Raw genomic sequence first — 24316 nt, 5'->3', positions numbered from 1 at the left:
TGTTTTGGATTGTTTCTTTTTAATAATCTTAGAAGTGTTTGGATTTTTCTAATGTGTGGATGTTAGGTATTTCCCCAACCTGGGTTGAAGGATGGGAGTGAAATGACTCTTGATCTTTGGGATTGTGAGGGGACCTAGGCAGTCAGTGACCCAGCTAGGAGAAGCAAAGTCTTGAGTGAACAAGAAATGATGGTAAATGAGAACTCTGTACTAGAAGATTCTCCACATGCTCTGTACAGAATTACTTGTAGAAGGGGCAGGCATTTGGCCTCCCTGAGATAGCAGCATTCCATATTGAAGTGCCTGGGTTTGATACCTGGCTCTGGCACCTGACTGCAGCTTCCTGCTAATGCAGACCTTGGGAGACAGTGGAGTTGGCTCAAGTGGTTTGGTCCCTGCCACCTATGTGGTCACCTTGGATTGAGTTCCCAGCCCCTGGCTTTGGCCTGGCTATTAAAGGCATTTGGAGAGTGAACTAGTGGAGGAGAGCTATCTTTCCTTCCTCATTCTGTATCTCCCTGCCTCTCACGTATACTCCCTCCCCCTAAAATCATGAATTCTTTGAAGATTCACTTGAAACAAAACTTTCTCTGACTTTCTAACACTCTAGAAAAGTCTTACATCCCTTAAAGATTACTTATCTTAATGGAAAGAAGCGTAGCTTAAAGGGAGGGAGTTTGTAGGTTTTGGGACCAGAAAAACTCAGACATCAAAGTTAGTTTTGCCACTTAATTGTCAGGTAGGCCAGTGACTCCATCTGGACCTGGCTTTGCTTGTAACATTGATTTTTATGTTGGGGGTTTCTGGGAGATTTAGGTATAACGTGTTGGCATCCCAACAGATGGCAGTTGTTGCTGTTAGTCATTTTAGGAACCTGACTTAATGATTGTGGAAGATTATAGGATTCCATGTTTTTTAATATTTATTTTTTGGAGATAACATTTTTAATCTGCGTTATGGTCAAAGGCTTAAATTAAAGCTCTACAAAAAGAATTCATCAAATAAATGGAAAGACCATAGTGCTACAGGAAAATAGGTAAGGTCTATGAACAGTAATTAAAAGATATTCAGCTTCACTCATTAAAAATAAATTTTAGGGCCGGTGCCGTGGCTCACTTGGTTAATCCTCCACCTGTGGCGCCAGCATCCCATGTGGGCACCAGGTTCTAGTCCTGGTTGCTCTTCTTCCAGGCCAGCTCTCTGCTGTGGCCCAGGAGGGCAGTGGAGGATGGCCCAAGTGCTTGGGCCCTGCACCTGCATGGGAGACCAGGAGGAAGCACCTGGCTCCTGGCTTCGGATCAGCACAGCTTTGGCCGTAGCGGCCATTTGGGAGGTAAACCAACGGAAGGAAGACCTTTCTCTCTGTGTCTCTCTCTCTCATTATCTAACTCTATCTGTCAAATAAATAAATAAATAAAATTAAACAAACCTAACAATTTTAAATAGTTACAATTCAGAGCTGTAATTTATTTTACCTCTGTAAAGTAGTAAAAGCAGAATTGTTTAGAACTGAAAGATAAAGAGAAATGAATCTAATTTGCATACACTTCTCTGTTCAACTACAGATAGCTTTTGACATTATTTTAATTTTTAAAAAATTTAACTTAATATATTTCTCTGTTAAACTTGCAGCATTGTTTTGTAGTAGACTAACTTTTCCCTGTCTTCCTGTATGTAAACTCTAAAGAGGTTGTGTGTACAATTGGAGGTAGAACAGGTGTTTCAATTGCTTGAATTTTTTATCTAAAAACAAGTTATCAGAAATGGAGAATTAATTCCCCCTTTTTTTTTAATGCTTGGAATATATCATTAAGGAATCTATCCTGTGTATTTCAAAATGAGCAGTACTTCTTTTTAAGCTTTTGTGGGCACTTTTCAAACTTCCCCTAATAGAACTATGGTTTGTGTTCCAGTTGTGGCTAACAGATTTTACTTTCATTTGTCTACGTAGACTAATTCAGTTCTGTAAAGATAAATTCAGGTGGAGGCTATCAAGAAGCTATACAAGCAATGAAAGTTTTATCATTATGATGTTTCTGGGTATGTTAGCATACTAATAAAGCAGTTTTAGGGCCCATGTTGTGGTATAATGGGTTAAACTGCCATCTGCAGTGCCGGCATCCCAAATGGGAACTGCTTCAATTCTTGGCTGCTCCACTTCCTATCCAGCTCCCTGCTAATGCACCTGGGAAAGCAAGGGATGATGGCCTAAGTCCCTGGGCCCTTGCCACGCATGTGGGAGACTTGGATGAAGTTCAAGCTCCTGGCTTTGGCTTGGCCCTACCCTAGCTACTGTGGCCATTTGGGGAGTGAATCAGCAGTTGGAAGATTCTCTCTCTTTCTCCCTTTCTCTCTCTTTCTCCCCACTCCCCAACTCTGCCTTTCAAATAAATAAATCTTAGAAAAAGATGTTTTGTAACAGTGCAAAGTATGTTGTGATCTTCATGTTAGTTGAGAATATATTACAAAAGGTTTTAGTTTTTATTTGTCACTTAATACTTTTAAAACCTCTAACTAGGTGAAACTGAATTTCTTGTATTTGTATGTTGCAGGAGATTACCTGGGGCAATCGATGTTATTGGCCAGACTATCACCATTAGCCGGGTAGAAGGCCGGCGCCGGGCGAATGAAAACAGCAACATACAGGTTGAGTATTTAGAAATCAACTGCAGGATTGTATATGTTCTGACTCATTCAATACATATTTATAGTGGTGTGTTAGAAGTGGAATTTAAGAAGTTGTGGAAAAACAAGAGGATTTTTGAAATCTATGTATAATTTATTCTTAACATGCATTCCCCATGAACTTTTTGAAGATCCCCTTATATATAAGTTAGGTACTGTAAAGAAATTTAAAATATGGAGCCAATCACTCTTAAATTGATTACAAAAGCTTTCCCTTTTTCTTTTTTAATGGAGAGATGTGTTTCTTTTTAAGATTTATTTTATTTATTTGAAAGAGTTAGAGAGGTCTTCATCAGCTGGTTCACTCCCCAAATGACCGCAAAAGCTGGAGCTGAACTGATCCGAAGCTGGGAGCCAGGAGCTTCTTCCAGGCCTCCCATGTGGGTGCAGGGCCCCCAAGACTTGAGCCATCATCCTCTGCTTTCGCAGACACATTAGCAGGGAGCTGGATCAGAAGTGGAGCAGCCAGGACTCGAATCGGCACCCGTGTCAGATGCTGGCACTGCAGGCCCAGGCTTTAACCCTCTGCACCACAATGCCGACCCTAAAGCTTTTCCTTCTTAATTTATGATCTTAGATCTTTTTGTTTAAAAACTAAAATCTTTATTAAAAATATTTATTTGAGAGAGAAACACAGAGATACACATACAGAGAGACAGCACGCTCCAGTCTGCTGGTTTACTCCCCAGGTGCCTGCAGCTACCTCGGCTGGGTCATGCTGGAGGTGGGAGCCAAGAACTCAGTCCAGGTCTCCCACATGGATGGCAGGGACATAGCTACCTGAGCCATGTCCTGCTGCTCCCTAGGGTGCGTAGTAGCAGGGAGCTGGAATCGACCACGGCCGGGACTGGAACTCCCTCCAGAAGGGGAAGTGAGCATCTCTTCCTGTGGCTTGCCTGCCCACCGAGTGTTCCCATACCCTTGAAGCTATGGCCCAGTGTCTGTCTCTGGTGGCTTCCCTGTGTGGACGGTGCTGTATTAAATGTGGCGTTTCTGGGGAAGGACAGTATGTTATCAGGAAACTGGATAATTAAAGGAGAGCTCCAGTAAGTGAAACTGCCGGCTTCATTCCTTTTTTCTGAGTACTTTAGAAAATGTCCAAAGTGTTTTGATTTTTTTTTATGGTTTTTTTCCCCTTATTAAATTTTGGTTTATATCTATATTATGTCTATTCATCTGTATTTTGGAATTTAGTAGTTATTTTTCTGAAGTCTTTTTTATTTTCTTAAAGATTTTTTTATTTGAAAGGCAGAGTTAAGAGAGGCAGAGAGAGAGAGGTTTTCCATCCACCAGCTCACTACCAAGAAGGCTGCAACGGCCATAGCTGAGCTTATCTGGAGCCAGGAGCCAGGGGCCTTCTCCAGGTTCCCCACATGGGTGCAGGGACCCAAGGACCTGGGCCATCTTCTACTGATTTCCCAGGCCATAGCAGAGAGCTGGATTGGAAATGGAACAGCCGGGACTCAAACTGGCGCCCATGTGGGATGCTGGCACTGCAGGCTGTAGCTTCACCCACTACACCACAGTGCTGGCCCCTATGTTCCGATTTTTACGACTGATAAATTATGTAGTGTTTTTAACATCTTTTAAATGTAAATCATTGTTCCCCCATCACTAAAATGCCACAATTTCTTAAAATAATTCTGTTCTTTACTCTTAAGAACCAGGTTATTAACAAACTTTTCACAAATTATTGAATTTTATGCAAGTACATAGGGTAAGTTAAGTCAGTAAATATTTGAGAAGTCTAAGTTATATATATAGGATGTTGCCTGTTCACTTCTTTGAAGTAAAATAGAAAAGTAACATGCATTTTTAAATATATTTTGAACAGCATTTGATTATTTATTAAAAACCAGATTAGTGATAGTAGAATAAAAATCCCCAAATTCCCTCAGGGAATTTGTCAAAAGTCCTGCTTTTTGGGTACCACTTTGCTTGCTGTTCTGTGTCTATGGACTTTGGGGTACTTCTGAGGTGCCTGCCTTTTTCATCTGTACAACAGATCAGCATTTTGAAGTGCTGCTTTATTTTATTTTTCTAGTAGAAGCCCTTGGTCTTAAAGTGACAAGGCTCACATGAAACAGCTGTTTTTCTTGCCGCCCCTACTGTGCGCCTTGTTAATGCATTCTCTTACTTTGCAATCTAGTACTACTGTGGTATCTCACCTGTTGCCATCTTAATTCTTCTTCTCTCTCATTTTTCTAAATCCTTCTTTTCTCTCTCTCTCTCTCTCTCTCTTTATTTTTTTTTATTAATTATTTGACAGCGGTTTAGATATATTCCCTCTGCTTGTTTACTCCCCAGATGATTCTAATGGCTGGGGCTGGACCAGGCTGAACCAGGAGCCTGGCACTCCATCTGGGTCTTCTGTGTGGGTGGCAGGGGCTCAACCCTTGGGTCATCTTCTGCTGCTTTCTCTAGCACTTTAGCAGGGAGCTTAATTGGAAGTGGAGCAGTAGCTGTAAGTTAGACCAGTGCCCAAATGGGATTTTGGCATTGTGGATAGTGACTTAACCTACTGTGCCATGACGCCAGCCCCATGCCTTGTTCTTTCTTAGGGTAAAAGCTGCGATGGTGATTCCATTGCCTTTACCCAAATACTTTAACTTTGGTTGAGTAACAAAGAATATAACTGGCTACATTATTTATACAAAGAGCTTGTATCTTTTTTAGAATTTTTTATTACATAGTTATTCCATACGAGTATTTTGGGTAATGATCTAGTTTTTCCTAGGCTTTGAATGTGAACGGGCACCCGTATAGGATGCTGGCACTTCAGGCCAGGACGTTAACCCACTGTGCCACAGCGCCGGTCACAGACAGTTTTAAAAGAGTGTGAGGGGGATGGCAGTGTGGCACAACAGGTTAACACCCTGGCCTAAAGTTCTGGCATCCTATATGGGCGCTGGTTCGAGTCCCGGCTGCTCCACTTCCGATCCAGCTCTCTGCTATGGCCTGGGAAAGCAGTGGAAGATGGCCCAAGCCCTTGGGCCCTGCACCTGTGTGGCAAGAAGCTCCTGGCTCCTGGCTTCTGATCGGCGTAGCTCCGGCTGTTGTGGCCAATTGGGGAGTGAAACATTAGATGGAAGACCTCTTTCTGCCTCTCCTCTCTCTGTGTAACTCTAACTTTCAGATAAATAAATAAAATCTTTTAAAAAAGAAAGTGTGTGTGAGGGAATGGATACTTACATATGTATATAAGTGCACATACTACATACACTCTAACTGCTGTGCCCCTCAGCACTAAATGCATGTACCTGTGAATTAAACTGCCTTTTGCTTTTTTTTCAGATTAAGTATAATTAACTTGCTAAGATTTATCTTAGTTAAGAATATTTATTCATTGATAATATTAATTTGTCCTTTTAATTGTGCTCTACTTCTAGGTCCTTTCTGAAAGATCGGCTGCTGAAGTGGACAACAATTTTAGCAAACCACCTCCGTTTTTCCCTCCAGGGGGTCCTCCTACCCACCTTCCACCGCCTCCGTTTCTTCCACCTCCTCCCACTGTCAGCACTGCTCCACCTCTGATTCCACCCCCAGGTAAATAGTACATAAAACACTTGATTTTGAGAGAAAAATAACATGTGTTTCTTGTATTTTGAATTAGTAATTAAAGTATATACTTAGAAACAATATCTTGGTTAACTGCATTGCCTTAAAAGTGGCAGGTGGGGCTTTATTCAGTTGTCTGTAATAGATTCGCACTGAAACATGTACGTCTTGCTGTTTCCGCCCAGTAGAGCGACAGCGTCTGAACAGGGAAGGCACAGATAGTAAAACTGTGACCCAGAAACGCGTGGCAGTGATCCCCAGACTGAAGCTGCTGCAGGACGTGTCCTCCGTGGCACCACGTGGCGACTTAGTGCTACGTTTAGAATTGCGTAGGTTAAAAAGCAGAATCCTATGCGAATACTGAAATAAGGATTTCAGATTGATTGTCTTCTGTATATATTGTTTTCCTTTTAGGAGACTGCTATTGGGTGCCAGGTACCTGGTATTCACTTCTTTGAAACGAGATAGAAAAGTAACGTACATTTTTTAGTATATATTTTAATAGCATTTGATTATTTATTAAAAATCAAGTCAGTGGTAAAAGAGAAAAAAATCCCCAGATTCCATTTTTATTTATGCTTTTAGTCTTTTCCAGTGGCCTTTCTTTCTTTATTCCTCTTATCTTCCTTGATTACCTTTTATGAAACTGACAAGATTGATGGAGATGATAGTTCCTTCTTGTGAGAGTGTGGGCAGTCAAAGATGACAGCTCTGGTGTGACTCAGGACAAGAGGAGTGTGGGGGGGGAGTTGCTTTCTACCAGCAGCAGTAGGTACCTGCAGGCCTGTGGTTGCCTCCCTTTTCCTTTGTAGGCGAGTGTCTGGTTTCAGGGGCCAGCTGGGGTTAGAGGATGGGGCCGGGTACTGGGTCTCAGTAGTCCTTTCCTGGGGTGCCCGCCTCCGCCTCTGCCTCTCACCCTCAGCTTGAGTCTCTTCTGCCGTCCCCGCCGGTCTGCAGAAAGATAGGGAGAATACTGGGGAAGACGCCTGGGCCCTGGGATGATCTGATTTCAGAAAGAGGAAGGGAGACTGGAAGAGGTGCTTCTTCCAGAAGACTCCATCTCTAACGCCCAGTGAATCTTGTGTTCCAACAACTACACTGGGTACAAACCCTGCATAGACTGGGGTTTACCCAAGATTCTTGGGTCTTCTAATATGCTGAGATTAAAAAAACCCAAAAGGGAGTTATGTGATTCCTGTCAGGCTAGGGTGTTTTAAATGAGCGCTTTGTTCACTAAAAGAGAGTTCTATAAAATGTAGAAAGAATCTGTCTTTGAATGTGTTTAGCTAATCAGTAAAAAATGATGAATGTTTGATAAGCCTCCTCATACTGAATTGCTGTATAATTTTATTTAACCTTTACTAGGCTCTAAAGGTGAATTGAAAGAATTTTCATTTAAGTGCCAGTGCCGCGGCTCACTAGGCTAATCCTCTGCCTTGCGGCACCGGCACACTGGGTTCTAGTCCCGGTTGGGGCGCCGGATTCTGTCCCGGTTGCCCCTCTTCCAGGCCAGCTCTCTGCTGTGGCCCGGGAGTGCAGTGGAGGATGGCCCAGGTGCTTGGGCCCTGCACCCCATGGGAGACCAGGAGAAGCACCTGGCTCCTGCCATCGGATCAGCGCGGTGCGCCAGCTGCGGCGGCCATTGGAGGGTGAACCAACGGCAAAGGAAGACCTTTCTCTCTGTCTCTCTCTCTCACTGTCCACTCTGCCTGTCCAAAAAAAAAAAAGAATTTTCATTTAAGATTTTTTTTAAAAAAAATTAAATGGGCAAATAATTGCATATATTGACAATTTATGGGGTACAATGCTTGGATATATACTCACAACGAGGAGTGATTAAATTAGCTAATTAGCATGTCTCACCTAGAATGTTTATTTTGGTGGTAAAAACATCTGTTATCTATTGTGTGATATATAATTGTTATTAACTGTAGACATCATTCTGAGCAATGATCTCTTAAAATTCTACCTGAAGCTTTGTTCTCTTTGAACAACTCCATTCCTTAGCCCACCCCCACCTCAGTGTCTGTTAACCTCCATTCTGCCTCTTGCATGTGAGTTCAACCTTTTTAGATTTTACATGTAAGTGAGGTCACACAGTAATAATTTGCCTTTAGGTACTTCGCATAGTCTCCTCCGGGTCCATGCCATGGTGCTCCAAATGACAAATTAAACTTCTCTCGTTTACTGCCTGCTGCGATCTGTCTCCAAACGACAGAGTTTGCATGTTTGATACTAGCTGTGTATTAAAGTAAGTAGGGTAGAGGTAGTATAAGTTAGTGATGAAAAAAAATATTTTGCTAGTGTGAGTGTATCCAGAAGCTCTGTAGGCTGCTGCTGCAGTGGCATTCTCTGGAAGCTTGCTTTATTCAAAATGGTAAAATTACTCCATTCTGTTGCAATATAACCTGTTTATAAGGGTAACACATCTTGGAATAATGTTTAGGTTACTGATGTGATTAGCTGATTATTTTTCTGTTTCTGTCAGTTTCATGTTCGTTCTCAGCTATATACTTTCCATATTTTAAAAACCTATCCAGATTTCCCTTGATGTTTATTCTTAGATCACCTTTCCATGTTGTCCTGTCAGCATTTAAGGAATACAGATTCAAATGAATTCTAATCCTGGCTGAAGAAATACCTAACTGGTTATTTGCTGAGGGATATCAATTTATATTTAAAAGAAATATTTATAGCTAGAAGCTATCTGAATTGCTCCTTATTTTTACTAAAATGTAAACTGTTGGGGAGAGTATAGGCCGTGTGTTTTCATCTGTGTTTCCCTAAAATGCAAGTCACGATGTCTTGTGTATATTTGGCATTCCCTAGATAAGTTAGTTGAGTTAATGTATTTATGTGTTCATAGCAGAGATGACTTTGAGATGGACAGTGGTATACGCCGTCAGAACGAGTGCTGACTCTAAACAGCACTGGGACCGCCTAAACATAGACCTGTCAGCTCAGTGCAGGCCCTGCTTGCAGCTTACCACAGAACCACATGTGTTGCACTGTGTTCCTAGTTTGTTCTCACTTAATTCACCTGAAGAACAGCAGGCAGATGACAAAAGACAGCTGTGACTCAGCGGTCTTTATCAGGTATTTCTTTTAAAAGTATTCCATCTTTCCTAGGGAAACATTGTGTTTCTCCTTTTTGTTTTTTAAGAAGTACTGAAAGAGGGGCCGGTGCTGTGGTGTAGCTGGTAAAACCACTGCCTGCAGTGCCAGCATCCGCTGTGGGCACCGGTTTGAGTCCTGGCTGCTCCACTTTCTATCCAGCTCTCTGCTATGCCTTGGAAAGGCATTAGCAGATGGCCCAAGTCCATGGGCCCCTGCACCCACATGGGAGACCCAGAAGAAGCTCCTGGCTTTGTTCACATTAGATTGCTAATGTATAAAATTTTAAGGCTAAAATAAAGTTTGTGATGAGGCAAAATATAGTAATGTATGCCCATGTTTTAGAGAACACCCATGTAAATGGTGGCTATACATCCAGTTTGACTGGAATAATCCTCTCTTACACCTTTTTTCCTAGCATAATTACTGTTTTTCATTGTGAGAAATGCCCTGGTTCAGAGGATAAAGTTTGCGGCCAGCCCTTCATGGTGGTTTGCAGACACAGCTCATTGCTCAAGTAAACAGTGCTTACCATTTGGGAGGCGACAAACCCAGCTCTTTTCCTGTCAGTGGACAGAGCATGAGACATGGGCTGCCTCTTTTCCTCCCCTGCACTTCTGCAGACATGCAGGAAGTGTTGTTAGTGACACAGAGAGCACAGAGTATCTTTGGCTGTAATGGATTCGTGTGGAGACTAGAGAAGGTTATGTTTGCAGACTGCTGATGAGACTGATGAGACTTCTAGAAACACGGCAGTATATAATGGAATGCCTTGCAGTGGTACCAACAGTAGCTTGAAAACCGATACTGCTTAGTCAGAATCCTCTATGATTTTCAGAAAATCTGTCATTTTCATTTCCCACTGAGCCAGAAAATAGATTCACTAGTATTAACTTTTTCATTGCAATTGTAGCTTTGTGTTTTCTGAGTGATTGTTGAAATAACCCACTTTCGAAGGTGCTCTTCTAAGAATAGCCCGTGTGTTAGCTCATTTGATTACAGAACAACATCTAGGGCAGGTGGTATTCTGATTCTGCAGCTGAGGAAACTGGCGCTTAAGGAGTTTAAACAGCAGCCAGAAAATAGCAGAACTAGAATTCTAACTCAGACAATTTGAAGGTTTGAAATTCTATTTTCTTTATTAACTATATTGAAATAAATCAGAACCTATATTAGGAAGACAGTATTACTGAAATTTGTTTTCTATAATAGCATGTCTTAGACGCTTTTTTAATTTTAAAGCATTTTTCTGATGTGGAAGTGCATGGATATGTATTTCTGGATGAGGCGTTTAGGAAGATGAAAAAAGCAGGACTTAGTTTATTTTTCAAAGATTAATTTATGGGGCCAGTGCCATGGCTCACTTGGTTAATCCTCCTATGCGGCGCCAGCATCCCATATGGGTGCCGGGTTCCAGTCCTGGCTGCCCCTCTTCCACAGCTCTCTGCTGTGGCCTGGGCGGGCAGTGGAGGATGACTCAGGTGATTGGGCCCCTGCACCCACATGGGAGACCGGGAGGAAGCACCTGGTTTCTGGCTTCGGATCGGTGTAGCTCCGGCTATAGTGGCCATTTGGGGAGTGAACCAATGGAAGGAAGACCTTTCTCTCTGTCTCTCTCTCACTGTCTATAACTCTACCTGTCACATTAAAACAAAACAAAACAAAACAAAACAAAAGATTTATTTGAAAGGCAGGGTTATAAAGAAAGCGAGGGAAAGGAGATCTTCCATATGTGGTTCGTTCCCTGAATGACCACCATGGCTGGGGCAGGGCCAGGCCAAACCCCGGAGTCTGGAACTCTGCCATCCGGGTCCCCCATGTGGATGGCAGGGACCCAAGCACGTGGGCCATCTGCTGCTGCTGTCCCAGGCTTATTGGCTGGGAGCTCGATTGGGACACAAACAGGTACTCAAATGGTATGCCAGTGATGTAGGCAGCAGCTTCACCCACAACATCTCAGTGCCGGTCCTGGGAATCGTATATCTTAAGATATCTAGTTAACACAGTTTCACAGCTGTTTGCCTGATTTTTATAACAAGTCTCCGTCTAACTGAATAAGCCAGTTTTGAAATACTCATTTATTGGAAGAAAAATTGTAAGAATTGTAAAAAAATTGTTCTAGGTTATGTGATGTTGCATTTGCTTATTTATTATAAAACAATCACACTTTTTGTTCTCTGTGTTAGTAACTGCAATTACAATGACAGTGTGTTTATTATCACTGTGATCTCTGTATCTAAAACTTTCTCACCATCCCCAACAAAACTCTATACCCATTAAATAATAACTGCCTTCTCCTCCCCCACAGACCCTGATAACCTCTGTTCTACTTTCTAGATTTGCTTATTCATATACCTCATATAAGAGGAATCATATGTTTGTCTATCTATGTCTGGCTTATTTTGTATTTTTAAAAAAACTAGTGATTGTGAACTCTACATATGGTAGACTTTTCTTAAATGTGAACTTAATTTAATGCTGTCATTATTTTGTCTTTATTAAAGTGGAGTTTATTGAAGATAGAGGCAGTAATATTAAAACTGATGTGGCTGTTGCTTTTTGAGTCTTAGAAATAATCTAAATCGAGTCCCATGGTAGAATTCATCTAAATTGAAGAAAAGTTCTTTGCTCTTTTGAGATGTGGCCCAACTGCTCAGCACCACAAGAAGGCGTCCCTGCTTTCAAAGGTGGATGTCAGGTTTAGCTGGTTGTCTGGATATCAGATATAGAAGTTACGTCTTAGAAGGAAGCTTGTTCCTTCCTGAAGGACTGTTGTCGTGTGGGTCACTAGATTAGTCATCCTAAGAGCACTGCTTGTATGAATCTAGACGCCTCGTTTGTTCCTTAACCTTGATCTGGAGTGATCCACAGGGCAGCTCGTGTGTGTGTGCTTGTTCTATGAGGCTTGTGTTCCCCTTGGGTTGTTCTCTAACAGCGTGGGCATTCAGCACAGTGGTCCTCAAACCTTTTGGTCACAGGCTTCTTTAAACTTAAAACATGACTGCACTTGTTAGAACAGATGGCCTTGTCTACTTTGTGGCTTATTAGTAAAAGCTGCCTTTTCCTGTTTGTTTTTGCATTGAATCTGTGGTGAAGTCACAGTCATAGAGCCTCTAGAAAATTCCGTCGTACGTTTGTTTATAAGAGAATACGCGTGAAGGAGGCAAATACATCTTGGATTTTTGTGAAAGTGGTTTTGACCTGCAAGTTCTGTTCAAGGGTCCTGGGGCTCCCAAGCATTCCTGGGAACTGCCGCTTGGCAGAAGCTTGGCCTGGATTCCGTGAATATCATTAGCATCCTGCAGGAAGTACCAGTTGGTCCATTTAATTGAGAAGCTATTTGGTGAGCAGAATTTTTATTACGCTAATTTTAGGTTGCTGTAGATTTTTGGTCTCACCCAACAGAGTTCTTCATATTATCTGATAACCCTTTGCCAAAAATGTACATATTATCCAGAAGTACCTTTGAAAAGGAATTTCTTATTCTTTTTACTTGAAAGTCAGAGTTACACAGAGAGAGAAGGAGAAGAAGGAAAGAGAGAGAGAGAGGTCCTCCATCCTCTGGGAGCTGGGCCAATCCGAAGCCAGGAGCTTATTCCAGATCCCCCACGTGGGTGCAAGGGCCCAAGGACCCGGGCCATCCTCCACTGTCCTCCCAGGACATAGCAGAGAGCTGGATGGGAAGTGGAGCAGCCGGGACTGGAACTGGCACCCATATGGGTTGCCAGCACCGCAGGCAGTGGCTTTACCCACTACACCACTGCACCGGCCCCAGAAAGGGGATTTCTTGAAGTTTGTTTTCAGTAAACTCATAAAGAATGATGCTCAGTGTCTGTAAATTTAATAGAGAATGATAGTTCCTTTAAGATGTTGGTTTTTTTGAATGTCTTTTTTTCCTTCGGTATATGCCATTGACACATTTTCTAACTATAATATCTGTCTTTTGTTTGTACTAACCTTCCAGTCATTTTCTGATTATAGGTGAGCTGGTAGAGATCTACTCCTTTACAGGCTCTCTACCAAAATATTGATGTTTCTATAAAAGATGCATTAATTCTAAGATAAAGTTTATTTTCCATAGGCTCTAGATGTTATAAATTGGAGAATTGAGGTCTTTTTTTGTTGTTTTTTAAGATTTTATTTGTTTGAGAAAGAGATTTACAGACAGAGAGGGAGAGACAGAGAAAGGTCATCTTCCACTGCTTTCCCAGGCCATAAGCAGAGAGCTGAATAGGAAGAGGAGCAGCTGGGACACAAACTGGTGCCCATATGGGATGCCAGCACCACAGGTGGAGGCCAAGCCTATCAAGCCACAGCGTCAGCCCAGATGAAGAGATCTTAATAAAGACATACTATAAGAGGACTTCAAAATGTTCATAGAAAATATGTTTTGTTAAAAATTGTGAATGGTTTTCAAAATTGTTTTGTACCAAACTAGTCTTTTAATTAGATTTTTCAGTGAACTTTGTGACGTATCTTTTATAGGTAAGTTATTATTTTGTTATTTTATTTATTGGCAAGGCAAAAAGGATTTTCCATCTGCTGGTTCTTAACCCAAGTGCTCCCAAGCACTGGGGCAAGACTAGTCTGAAGCTGGGAGTGTGACTCAATCCATTTCTCCCACACGCGTGGCAGAAACCCAGTTATTTGAGCCGTTGTGGCGACCTCCCAGAGTGCGTGTGGCAGGAAGCTGATTGGAAGCACAGGGAAGCTGAGACTCAGACCGTCATTCTGACACAGGGTGAGAGTGCCCCACGCGGGGGCTTAGCTTGTTGTGCCTTGCTGTCCCCTGGCCCACGCCCATGTTCACCCTTCTTATGCATGTTAGATGGAAGAATGTTGGTAACTTATTTGGTTGCTGTTAGGTTTTATGACCATATCACTTTTCAACTCAGTTTTTTTCTTTAAAATTACTTGAGTACTGTTTTGCGCTTCGTGATTATTGTAATTATTAAGAGAGATGGTTCTATTTACCATAGTCTGCATTTTGTGTGTGTGTGTGTTTGTGTGTCTTTGTGTCTCTGTTTAAGGTGGTAGTCGGTTTCTTTGAGCAAAACCCGATTTAATGAACTTGATAGATTTCAAGTAGAAATTGAGACTTAAGGAGTGTAACCTTGTGAATTCCACACAGGAGTGCTTATGGGATTTGGGATTTACTAGTGAGAAGTAGGCAGCAGAGTTCCTTTGCATGTAGTGGGGAAAGGAGAGGTTGTTGTCATGTGTCTTGGTTTTCTATTGCTGCAGACCGAATGATTCCAGAATGTGGTGGCTTACACACAGCAGACGGTGATCAGGGTCAGGAATCTGGGAACGAATTAGTTGGGCCTCAGCCCTCAGAGCCATCTCTGAGACCTTAATTGTGGGTAGATCTGTGCCCAAGTGCAGTCATCCCTTTGTGAACAGGAGACAGTTGTTGGCCCGGGAGGGTGTCATTTCTCTCTGACCATAGTCCCCCAGCAGAGAGGCTTCCTCCGTCCAGGCATTCAAGCTGGGGGAGGGGGGGGCAGTGTGCCCAGCGTGGAAATGAGAGCCTCTGATTTGCCTGTATATAATATATTAGATACGCAAATCCTGATGTCCAGCCCTGCCTCAAGGGAGGACATCAGTGCCAGGTGGGTGGGTAGAGAAAAAGAGCCCTAGCAGCAGCTGCCCATCCCATAACTTCTCTTTGCATGAGTGACACAAAATGATGTTGGGATACATTCAGGATGGGTATACAGAAATCTTCATCCGGTTTGTTTTTCGACTGCAGAGCCCATCACGTGGAGTTTTGTCATACAGGTGAGCTCTCTTTAATGTGAGGTTTGACAGGAATGGGTCCTCTGTTTCTGTGCCTCAGTCCCCTTGGCCTTCAAGGGGGCTTCACGTCCTCCCCACCTCCCTCTGCACGGGAGAGGACGTGCTAGGTGCTGGAAAAGTTAAATCCTCTTCTTTCTTTCGAGAATGCCAGTTAGTGCAAGCGTTACTCAAGTGTCACACGCGGACACCTTGGCTTATTTCATGGAAGTTTGGAATGGGATTCATTTTATCTGCATTAAGGATTGAGTTTTTCAGTAAGATAACGAGGGAAGTTTAGAATCCAATTCAGGGATTCTCAAATTCTGGTCCTGAGCCAGCAACATGATCATCTCCTGGGGAATTCTTGGGAATACACCTTTTCTGGCCCCACCCTGGCCTCAGAATCAGGAGTTCTAGAGGAAGAGTCCAGCAGTCTGTTTAGCAGACGCTCCAGGACGTGATGACGCGTCCTCAGGTCTCAGTGCACCCATTTATTGGGTCTATTAGAATTGAAGTACTTTTCCCAAAAGCTTTTGACCACTACTGGAGAGGTCCGTGTACTGCTGTTATGTAGGGCTCTCCAGGAAAAGAAGCATTTTTCTTCCTGCTTGTTTTGCAGACAAGGAATGGAGTGGAGGCAGAGTCCTCGCCTTGCAGGTCTCCCATCCGAGGGCCGGGCTCGGCGCGTCTGTGTGCTTCCCTGGGGGTGCTGGCAGGAAGAGGACGTGGGTTGAAGTGAATGTTCTTTTCCCTTACATTATTTCTGCTTCCTAACAAAGTGACTTCAATACTGAATAGTTGACTTCATAGTTACTTACTTATTAAACTTTTTTAGTTGTGGTTTGAAAGTGCACTTGATATTAGTCAAGAATTGGTTGTATAATGTTTCATATGCTTTATAGTTTCATTTCAGTGAACTTTCACCAACAGAGATTCATGCTGAGATAGATGAAGTAGAGGACTCACCCAGAGTTGGGGACGGGCTGGGTTCCAATGTTAGATACCAGTTAAAATGGTAACTGCATAAATAGCTGATATTTCTTTGTGTTCTTAATTCCAGATGTTGTTAACACATCCTTTGATACTATGTAGCAAGATTAAAAGCAGACTTTAATTTCCACTGTATTCATGACATACGTAATTGGTCAAATGTCACTTTATGTTTTGCAGAAGTGTCATAACTTACATGTTTTTGAGGACTAAGTTTTTGAAGGGGCTGTTTGTAATGTGTTTGCATGAATCGTGTTTGTAAGCTCTGTAGTATGCACTGGCTGAAGGGGGAGAGCTGTTCATATATTGGTTTAGGTAAAGTTATCAGGATTATAGTTTCACATACTGGGTGACTGATTTTACTTTCGTCCTTTATCTTGTATAAAGAAAGTCTTGTATTGAAATGTGAAAACAGATCAGATAGTGAAGTTCTGTATTATTCCAAAAAAACTATTTTTTAAGGAAAAAAGGTAATCATGTGTATTAACAACATTTAAATCTCAACCTTCCTTGAATTTCTGTTTAGTTTGGTGTGTGGGGCTCTGCTAGCTTGAATTGTTTGCTGGATTCTTTTAGTCTAGTAACTGGAGAAGCAGCAGAGTAACCCGGGTTAGATGAGAACTGTCGTTGACTTGTGGGTCAGTGTTGTGCACTTGAGGAGCCTGATGACTTGAAACATGGTAGCTGCTGCTTTTATATATGGTAGCTGCTGCTTTTATATATCTTCTCGTTTTGTTGACTTTGTGTGTTTAGCATAAATTATAATTTTATTGCATGGGTTGTTAAGGTAGTTCAGTCTATTTGAAGGCTATTTGTTGCCTTGAGACTTTTTTTTTTTAAATAAATCTCTTATTCTGGTAAAAACTGCATGTCAGAACATTTTGAAATAAATTATTAGCACATTTCAGCGGATACGAAAACATTTGAAAGTGATTCTGTTTTCATTTTTGTGCATGCGTTTAGTTAATGAATTATCTTTTCCTTGGTTGAGCTAATTTTGATGCAGTTCTTAAGACAGAATTTGGTAAGCCATTCTGTGTTGAAGTTATTTATGGCATAAATCTTTTCATGAAAAAGTTGTTTTAGATTTTTATCTTTTTTTTTGTACTTAGAAATGTCATTTTTCTTCAACTGCAAATAGAATTTGCATGCCACATAAATTGCATTTTAAATATTTCTTAAATTTAAAATCCTCAATTTTAAGATTTAGTAAATTTTCTATTAGAGTGAAGGGCATATATTTGGCCAGTGTAAATTGAGACTGTGCATAGTTTATTTCTTAAAGTTTATAATGTACACAAATAATTCCTGAGTTACTCGAATTAGTGTTGGCTGGCACCCAAAGAAGGAAATCGTCGACCTTCATTATCAGTGTGTCCTGGGGGTGTGTATGTATATAAAGGAGCTCAGCCCCTTTCTCGGATCAAGGGAAATGCTAACTTTCCCCCACTCCTGCTGACATGGTCTGAATCAACGCTTGAGTGCCCGCGGTACACTGGGCCTGGCAGAGGTGAATGCTAGCCAGTCTTCAGTGTTATCTTGCACCACCGGCAGTATTGGTGCCCACAGATTAGTTTCCCTGTAAAAGTAAAATGATCAGAAATTGATTATCAAATGCAGTTAGCATTATTTTCTTGGATTTTGGATATTTGTGTGTGCACAAGTGTGCTTCTTAACTGATGTCTAACTTCATTTGTGATTGTAACAAGTTCCTAGCCTGGGTTTCATCAGGGGAGTTGGATGTTATCCTCGAATTGTTGGTCCTCTGCAATAAACTAGAATGCTTGCCATGAGTGACTAAGCCAGGATGGTGAGGCAAGGGGTTTTATGTGAAAATTTGTTTTGGTGATGGCATAAATACATAACAGGTTCTGAAATCCAATTACTATATTAAATTTCATCACTTGTTTTTTAGGTATTCCAATAACTGTACCACCTCCAGGTAAAACTTTTTTCATGTTTTCTCCATCGTTGTTAATAAACATGAAATTTCAAGCTCACAGTTACAGGAGGGCAGTGTTGATGCGCTTAGAACGTGAATAGGCTGTGATTCCAGGGTCCTATTTTCAGCTCTGCCTTTGCTTCATTCTACTTCTGATTAAGATACTTAATTTGTCTTATATCTGTCTTACCCATTTATGTTGAAATAGATCTTCTTTTTAGATTCTTACCATATCAATTTGTGAGGAAAACAGTTTAAGGAAGATAATCAATTTTTATCAAAATATTTTTTGAGACCAGTGAATTTTTTATGATTAAGTACTACAAGAGAAAGGTCATTTATCTTGACTTTACCGTGGTTTCTGATTTTTTTTTAACCTACTGGCATAACTCAGTATCATGAGGAAGTAAGTTCCAAAGCACACAGCAGTTAGGTAAATTGACAGCTGGCTGCTCTTAGCTTTGTCATCATTGCTCATTATTGTAAGTGCAGGGTCAGTAGGAGTTCATAGGTGGACCAGTGTTGTTTTTACATTTTTATCAGTTTTTTCTTTTTCTAGTAGGCAAGTTTGTTTACTGAGTTAGTGTTAAAAAAAGCTATGAAGAGAATGCTTGGAAGTGTGGTGATACACAGAGATAGCATAGTTCAGATAGCAGTGGAGAGGAGGCATTTTTAGCTGCGGTAGAGAGTCACTGTGTGAAAGGTCTGAAAAAGACTTATCAGGAAAAGTCACAGGAATCATTGGCACGTCTCTTTAGTCTGAAAAGCAGTGTGGACTTCAGGAGTCATGTAGTAATTGCTGAACACACATGTCTATGATGTTTACTGAGAGAGTCAGAGCTCCTAAAACAATATAGTGAAGGGCATGGTAAACTTAAATAGTTTGTAGCAAGGCTAACAGTGGATTTAAATGGACCTTTGAGAAGGGTTCAGGAGCTGAGATGTCTTTTCATATGGGATGTGTAGAAGGAGGTTTAGTAGAAGTGTTCCAGACATGGAGAAGGTGGAGAGCAGGACCACGACACTTCTTACCGTTAGGACAGTGTCAAGACTCGTAGTGGTAATGAGAATTGTTAAAGCGTGGAAGGAAAGGAATTGGTACAGGTTGTGGAATCTTTAAAGTCTTTTTTGGGCTCTTTATTGCCTATCTGAATTTGCAAGTGTAGACTAGGTTAAGAGTTAAGGTCCCTCGTAGCCATTTTATTCTATGGTATTTCATTTAGGTCTGGTGAGTGAGTGAGAATGCAGACCTCATTATATCAAGGTGCAAATTGTTTTCTTTCCTCTAACCCACAAACTGCATTATGTGCCTTTCTTTGTAAAATAATTTGTTAAGGTTGTGCTATTTGAAACATTTTATGGTGGATATTGAGTGTTTATGTACTTACTGGTAAGATTTTATTTATAATTATACATATTAAAGAAATTTCTATGTATCTAAAGCTCAAAAACTTTTTGAAAGAGGTAAACATTATTTTATTTGCTTTTCTTCTAAAATATTTCATGTATAACATATCTGGTGGCAACGCTACTACTGTTTTTATATGGAAAAGGTAAGGCATTGAAATTAGCTTTCTGATACTCACAATGGGCTGTGTGTGGTGCTGAAAATAAGACCAGGTGTCCTGACTCCTTTGTGTCCTGTGTCATTAGAGCAGACTGTTCATTTTAAGTTGCATTGCTCCAACAATCTGTTAATAAGTTTAAGTTCCATTTTTTTTTCTGTCGATTTTAACATAGGGAAGCACGGTTATGTCCCTGAGAGATTTAGCGTTACGCAACTGCTTGTTTCACACTTTTCATTAAATAGAAGTTCTGTTAACTTCTTTTGTCTTACGGTTGAATGTTTCAGGTTTTCCTCCACCACCAGGCGCTCCTCCGCCATCTCTTATCCCAACGATAGAAAGGTAAATCCTGTTCTGTTTTGGTGGTTGATAACCATCTGACAGAAGAATCATGTGCATAAAGTAATGCTTTTAAAGATTTAATTTTAGAATCCTAGAACTTTTAATTCATAAATCCAGATCTGTTAATTACTTTTTTTTTTAAGATTTATTTTATTTATTTGAAAGAGTTAGAGAGGTAGAGACAGAAAGAGAGATCCATCCACTGGTTCACTCCCCAGATGGCTACAACAGCCAGAGCTGCGCAGATCCAAAGCCAGGAGCCTGGAGCCTCTTCTGGGTCTCCAGCGTGGGTACAGGAGCCCAAGGACCTGGCCCATCCTCCACTGCTATCCCAGGCCATAGCAGAGAGCCAGACCAGAAGAGGGGCAGCCGAGACTAGAACCGGTGCCCATATGGGATGCCGGCACTTCAGGCCAGGGCCCCAACCCGCTGTGCCACAGCACTGGCGTTAATTACTTTAATACAAGATGTTGCACATATGGCCTGATATCAAAACTGGACAAAGAAAACTAAGTCATAATATTTTTAAATAGTATCTTTGATTTATGACACATTGATTAAAGAAACCCTTAGATTATTAAAAAAACAAAAGCAAATCAACCCTGGCTGCAGTCAGTTTTGTGAGAAATAGAAACGTAAGTTTGTGGCAGTCATGAACAATGCCTGTCTTGGTTCGGATAACTGTTATCAGTCCCTGGTAACAAAGAAAGGCTGCCTGTTCACTGCATCCTGCCGTGTCTGCACTTCCACAGAGAAGGGCTGAGTCCCCCCACCCCGGGGACCTGGTGCTGTGCTTGTGAGCGCCTTGTGGCCAGCAGTAGGAGGCAGGCGTCACAACACACAGTGTTGCTGGGGGGACTCCGTTTCCTCTGCCAGAGAGGGTTGATAGAGTTGTGAAGATCCAGACAGCTGGTGAAGGGAAAGCACCAGCCCGCTTCTTGGCAGACGGATGTCATCTACCAGTGAGACCTGTCACCCTGTTTGGCAAACAGTGAGAACACCAGCAGGATCCACCGTGCCTCTGATCTTAGAGGAACGGTAAACTCGGTGACTTAGTTTCTGACGTCTGTCACACACACGCTTGGCTCTGCGCGAAATGCTAGAAAGTGTTGTTAACCCTGATAGCCAGGCAGATTGACTGACTTCACTAAGAGGAAAGTTTTTAGTACTACATTTTACTCTCAAATAATCTGTTAGACTGAATTTGTGAGTTCCCTTGTGAGTCAGACTGAATTGATTGTGGTTCTGTTAAGTAATATTGCAAATTTACATTTTCTTTATAACTTAGATATTAGGGTTAGTGTTTTTCAGGTTAAAAACGTATGTTTGAGTGTGCAAAAATAAAATTGCAGAATTGGTTAATGAAATGGTGGCTGAATAAAAGTTTTAATTTTGCCCTGATACTTTCCCATTTGCACCAAACTATTAAAATTTAGAATTTCTTGCAATATATGTGAAAATACACTTTGTCTCTTCAACAGTGGGCATTCCTCTGGTTATGATAGTCGTTCTGCACGGGCATTCCCATATGGCAATGGTAAGTGGTAGTAGTTACTGAGATTCAGTTTGAATTAGTAAAGTGCTCACATATTTTTATGGTGATAGAAATCTGTTTCCATGGTTTAAAGTAACATCTTACAGAGAAATCTAAAAATACTAAGTTTAGTAATAACTTGGGTTTATGTATCTGCCAGGTTGCTTAATGGAGTAATTGTCATTACTTACCAAATGTTCTTTTAAAAATGAATAAATGGTGACATAATAGGGATGTTTGTACCTTGATTTTTCCTGAAGGAGTTAGGGTCTGTCAGCAGGCTGTCTAAGTCTTCATTATCCATATCTTTCTGATTCTTGGCTGGTGGCATCCACCCCAGGCCCATTTTTCACCCTTGCTGATTTAATCTCACATTGTACAACACATTAAGGACAGAGATCCTACATGGGGAGTAAGTGCACAGTGACTCCTGTTGTTGACTTAACAATTCGACACTCTTGTTTATGACATCAGTAATCACCCTAGGCTCTTGTCATGAGTTGCCAAGGCTGTGGAAGCCTTTTGAGTTCGCCAACTCTGATCTTATTTAGACAAGGTCATAGTCAAGGTGGAAGTTCTTTCCTCCCTTCCTCCTTCTTTGATGGCCCATTCTTTCCACTGGGATCTCACTCACAGAGATCTTTCATTTAGGATTTTTTTTTTTTTTTGCCCAAGTGTCTTGGCTTTCCATGCCTAAAATACTCTCATGGGCTCTTCAGCCAGATCTGAATGCCTTAACGGCTGATTCTGAGGCCAGAGTGCTGTTTAGGACATCTGCCATTCTATGAGTCTGCTGTGTATCCAGCTTCCCAGGTTGGATTGTTCTCTCCTTTTTATTCTATCAGTTAGTATTAGCAGACACTAGTCTTGTTTATGTGATCCCTTTGACTCTTAATCCTATCATTATAATCAGTTGTGAACTGAAACTGATCACTTGGACTAGTGAGATGGCATTGGTACATGCCACCTTGATGGGATTGAATTGGAATCCCCTGGCACGTTTCTAGCTCTACCGTTTGGGGCAAGTCTGACTGAGCATGTCCCAAATTGTACATCTCCTCCCTCTCTTATTCCCACTCTTATATTTAACAGGGATCACTTTTCAATTAAATTTAAACACCTAAGAATAATTGTGTTAATTACAGAGTTCAACCAATAGTATTCAGTAGAACAAAAAAAATATTAAAAGGGATAAAGTATTAAGTTGTTCATCAACAGTCAGGACAAGGGCTGATCAAGTCACTGTTTCTCACAGTGTCCATTTCACTTCAACAGGTTTCCTTTTTGGTGCTCGGTTAGTTGTCACTGATCAGGGAGAAGATATGATATTTGTCCCTTTGGGACTGGCCTATTTCACTCAGCATGATGTTTTCCAGATTCCTCCATTTTGGCCTTATGAGATTTTAAATTACTTATTAATGTCTCTGTTAATCTATTAATGCTTCCTTTTCTCTTGAATACTTTCTGGTAAATTTTTATTTTTGGAAGTAATCCATTTCGGGTAAGCTTTTAAGTGCATTGATATAAAGTGTATAATGTTCTCTCATTTAGCTTCTGCAGTGTCTAATTGTGGCCCTTTTTGGTTCTAGTATCATTTATGTGCTCTCTTTTTTCTTAATTTTGTCAAAAGATTGTTATTTTTTTTAGTCTCCAGCAACCAATTCTCGCTTTTTTCATTCTTAAGTTCTTAAATTAGAAGCTTAGCGCAACGTAGTGATTAAGACTGAGTTTTCCTCTGTAAGAGCTCTTTTTATGTCCCAGAACTTCTGATACATCATATATTTGTATTCTTTTAGTTATTTAAATTATGATTTATTTTTACTCCTGACTTACCTGAAATGTGTTAATTTGAAATGAGTGTTTTTAATTTTGAAATGTTTTAAATTTGACTTCTAACTTAAATTGCATGATGGTCGTAGAACATGGTGTCTCTTACACTCGTCCTTTGAAAATGTCTGTGTTTTGTTAACAAATTCTTCATGTGTGCTGGAAGAAGCAGCTTTCTATTTTATGGAGAGTGTTGAATGTTATGTCCATTTAATCAGCCTTGTCACCAATGTGTTACTCATACCTTACTCCATCTATCAGCTTTTTGTCTGCTTAATTTGAGTAATTGAGAAGAGTATGTTAATCTCCCATGACCATGAGGTTTTTTTCTACTTATATTTCCATCAGTTCTTGCTGTCTAAAAATTAAGGTGATCGCTGATGCCTGGAATTTTAAATTTGTTCTCTTTTGGGTAAAGTGCATCTTCTGTCCATATTTTCTCTTTTTGTGAGTCTCTTTCAATAATGGCCACACTCACTTGGTGCCTGAGGGGTGTTAGGATTTTTCTTGTTGGTGTTTTTTCTTTTTTCCTTCCTTATTTTCCTTTCAGTCTTTCTGTGTGTTTTTATATCTGGTATTCAGAATACAGTTAGTCTTTTTAATGATTTTAAAATTTTATTTATTTGAGAGGTAGAATTAACAGACACAGGGAAAGACAGGGAGAAAGATCTTCGATCTGGTGGTTCACTCTCCAGATGGCCACAATGGCTGAACCTGAGTGATCCAAAGCCAGGAGCCAGAAGCTTCTTGCAGGTCTCCTACATGGGCACAGGGGCCCAAGCACTTGGGCCGTCTTCTGCTGCCTTTCAAGGCCAGCAGAGAGCTGGGTCAGAAGAGGAGCACTCGGGATATGAACCCTGTGCCCATATGAGATGCCAGCACCACAGGCAGAGGCTTAGCCCACTGTGCCACAGCACCAGCCCCTAGTTAATCTTTTTAAAGTACAAATCAATATTGTCTGTGTCTTAGCTGGTGAATTCA

At 41.1% G+C, this 24316-nt stretch overlaps 1 protein-coding gene and 1 long non-coding RNA gene across 20 annotated transcripts in view; one reads left to right on the top strand and one right to left on the bottom strand.

The window, feature by feature from the left end:
* Positions 1–24316, top strand: part of FIP1L1 (factor interacting with PAPOLA and CPSF1) — a 69012-nt gene that overhangs the window by 35560 nt on the left and 9136 nt on the right. For 11 of the 19 annotated variants that reach the window (XM_017337806.3, XM_070048121.1, XM_051835052.2 and 8 more), the window contains 5 exons: positions 2553–2646; positions 6075–6231; positions 18041–18067; positions 19920–19974; positions 21456–21511. In XM_017337806.3, the coding sequence (XP_017193295.1) occupies positions 2553–2646; positions 6075–6231; positions 18041–18067; positions 19920–19974; positions 21456–21511 (389 nt within the window). The remainder of the gene's footprint in view (positions 1–2552; positions 2647–6074; positions 6232–18040; positions 18068–19919; positions 19975–21455; positions 21512–24316) is intronic. The other 8 variants (XM_017337807.3, XM_070048122.1, XM_017337805.3 and 5 more) reach the window with 1 other exon arrangement.
* Positions 6968–23198, bottom strand: LOC138843566 (uncharacterized). Its single transcript, XR_011378473.1, has 2 exons — positions 21752–23198; positions 6968–7194 (listed from the first exon to the last, which is right to left on the bottom strand). It is a non-coding gene; the product is annotated as an uncharacterized lncRNA (long non-coding RNA).

Source organism: Oryctolagus cuniculus, chromosome 8, assembly GCF_964237555.1.
Source record: "Oryctolagus cuniculus chromosome 8, mOryCun1.1, whole genome shotgun sequence".
NCBI lineage: Eukaryota > Metazoa > Chordata > Mammalia > Lagomorpha > Leporidae > Oryctolagus > Oryctolagus cuniculus.
The sequence above is the reverse complement of the archived record's forward strand: the minus strand, read 5'-3'. Positions and strand labels throughout refer to the sequence as shown.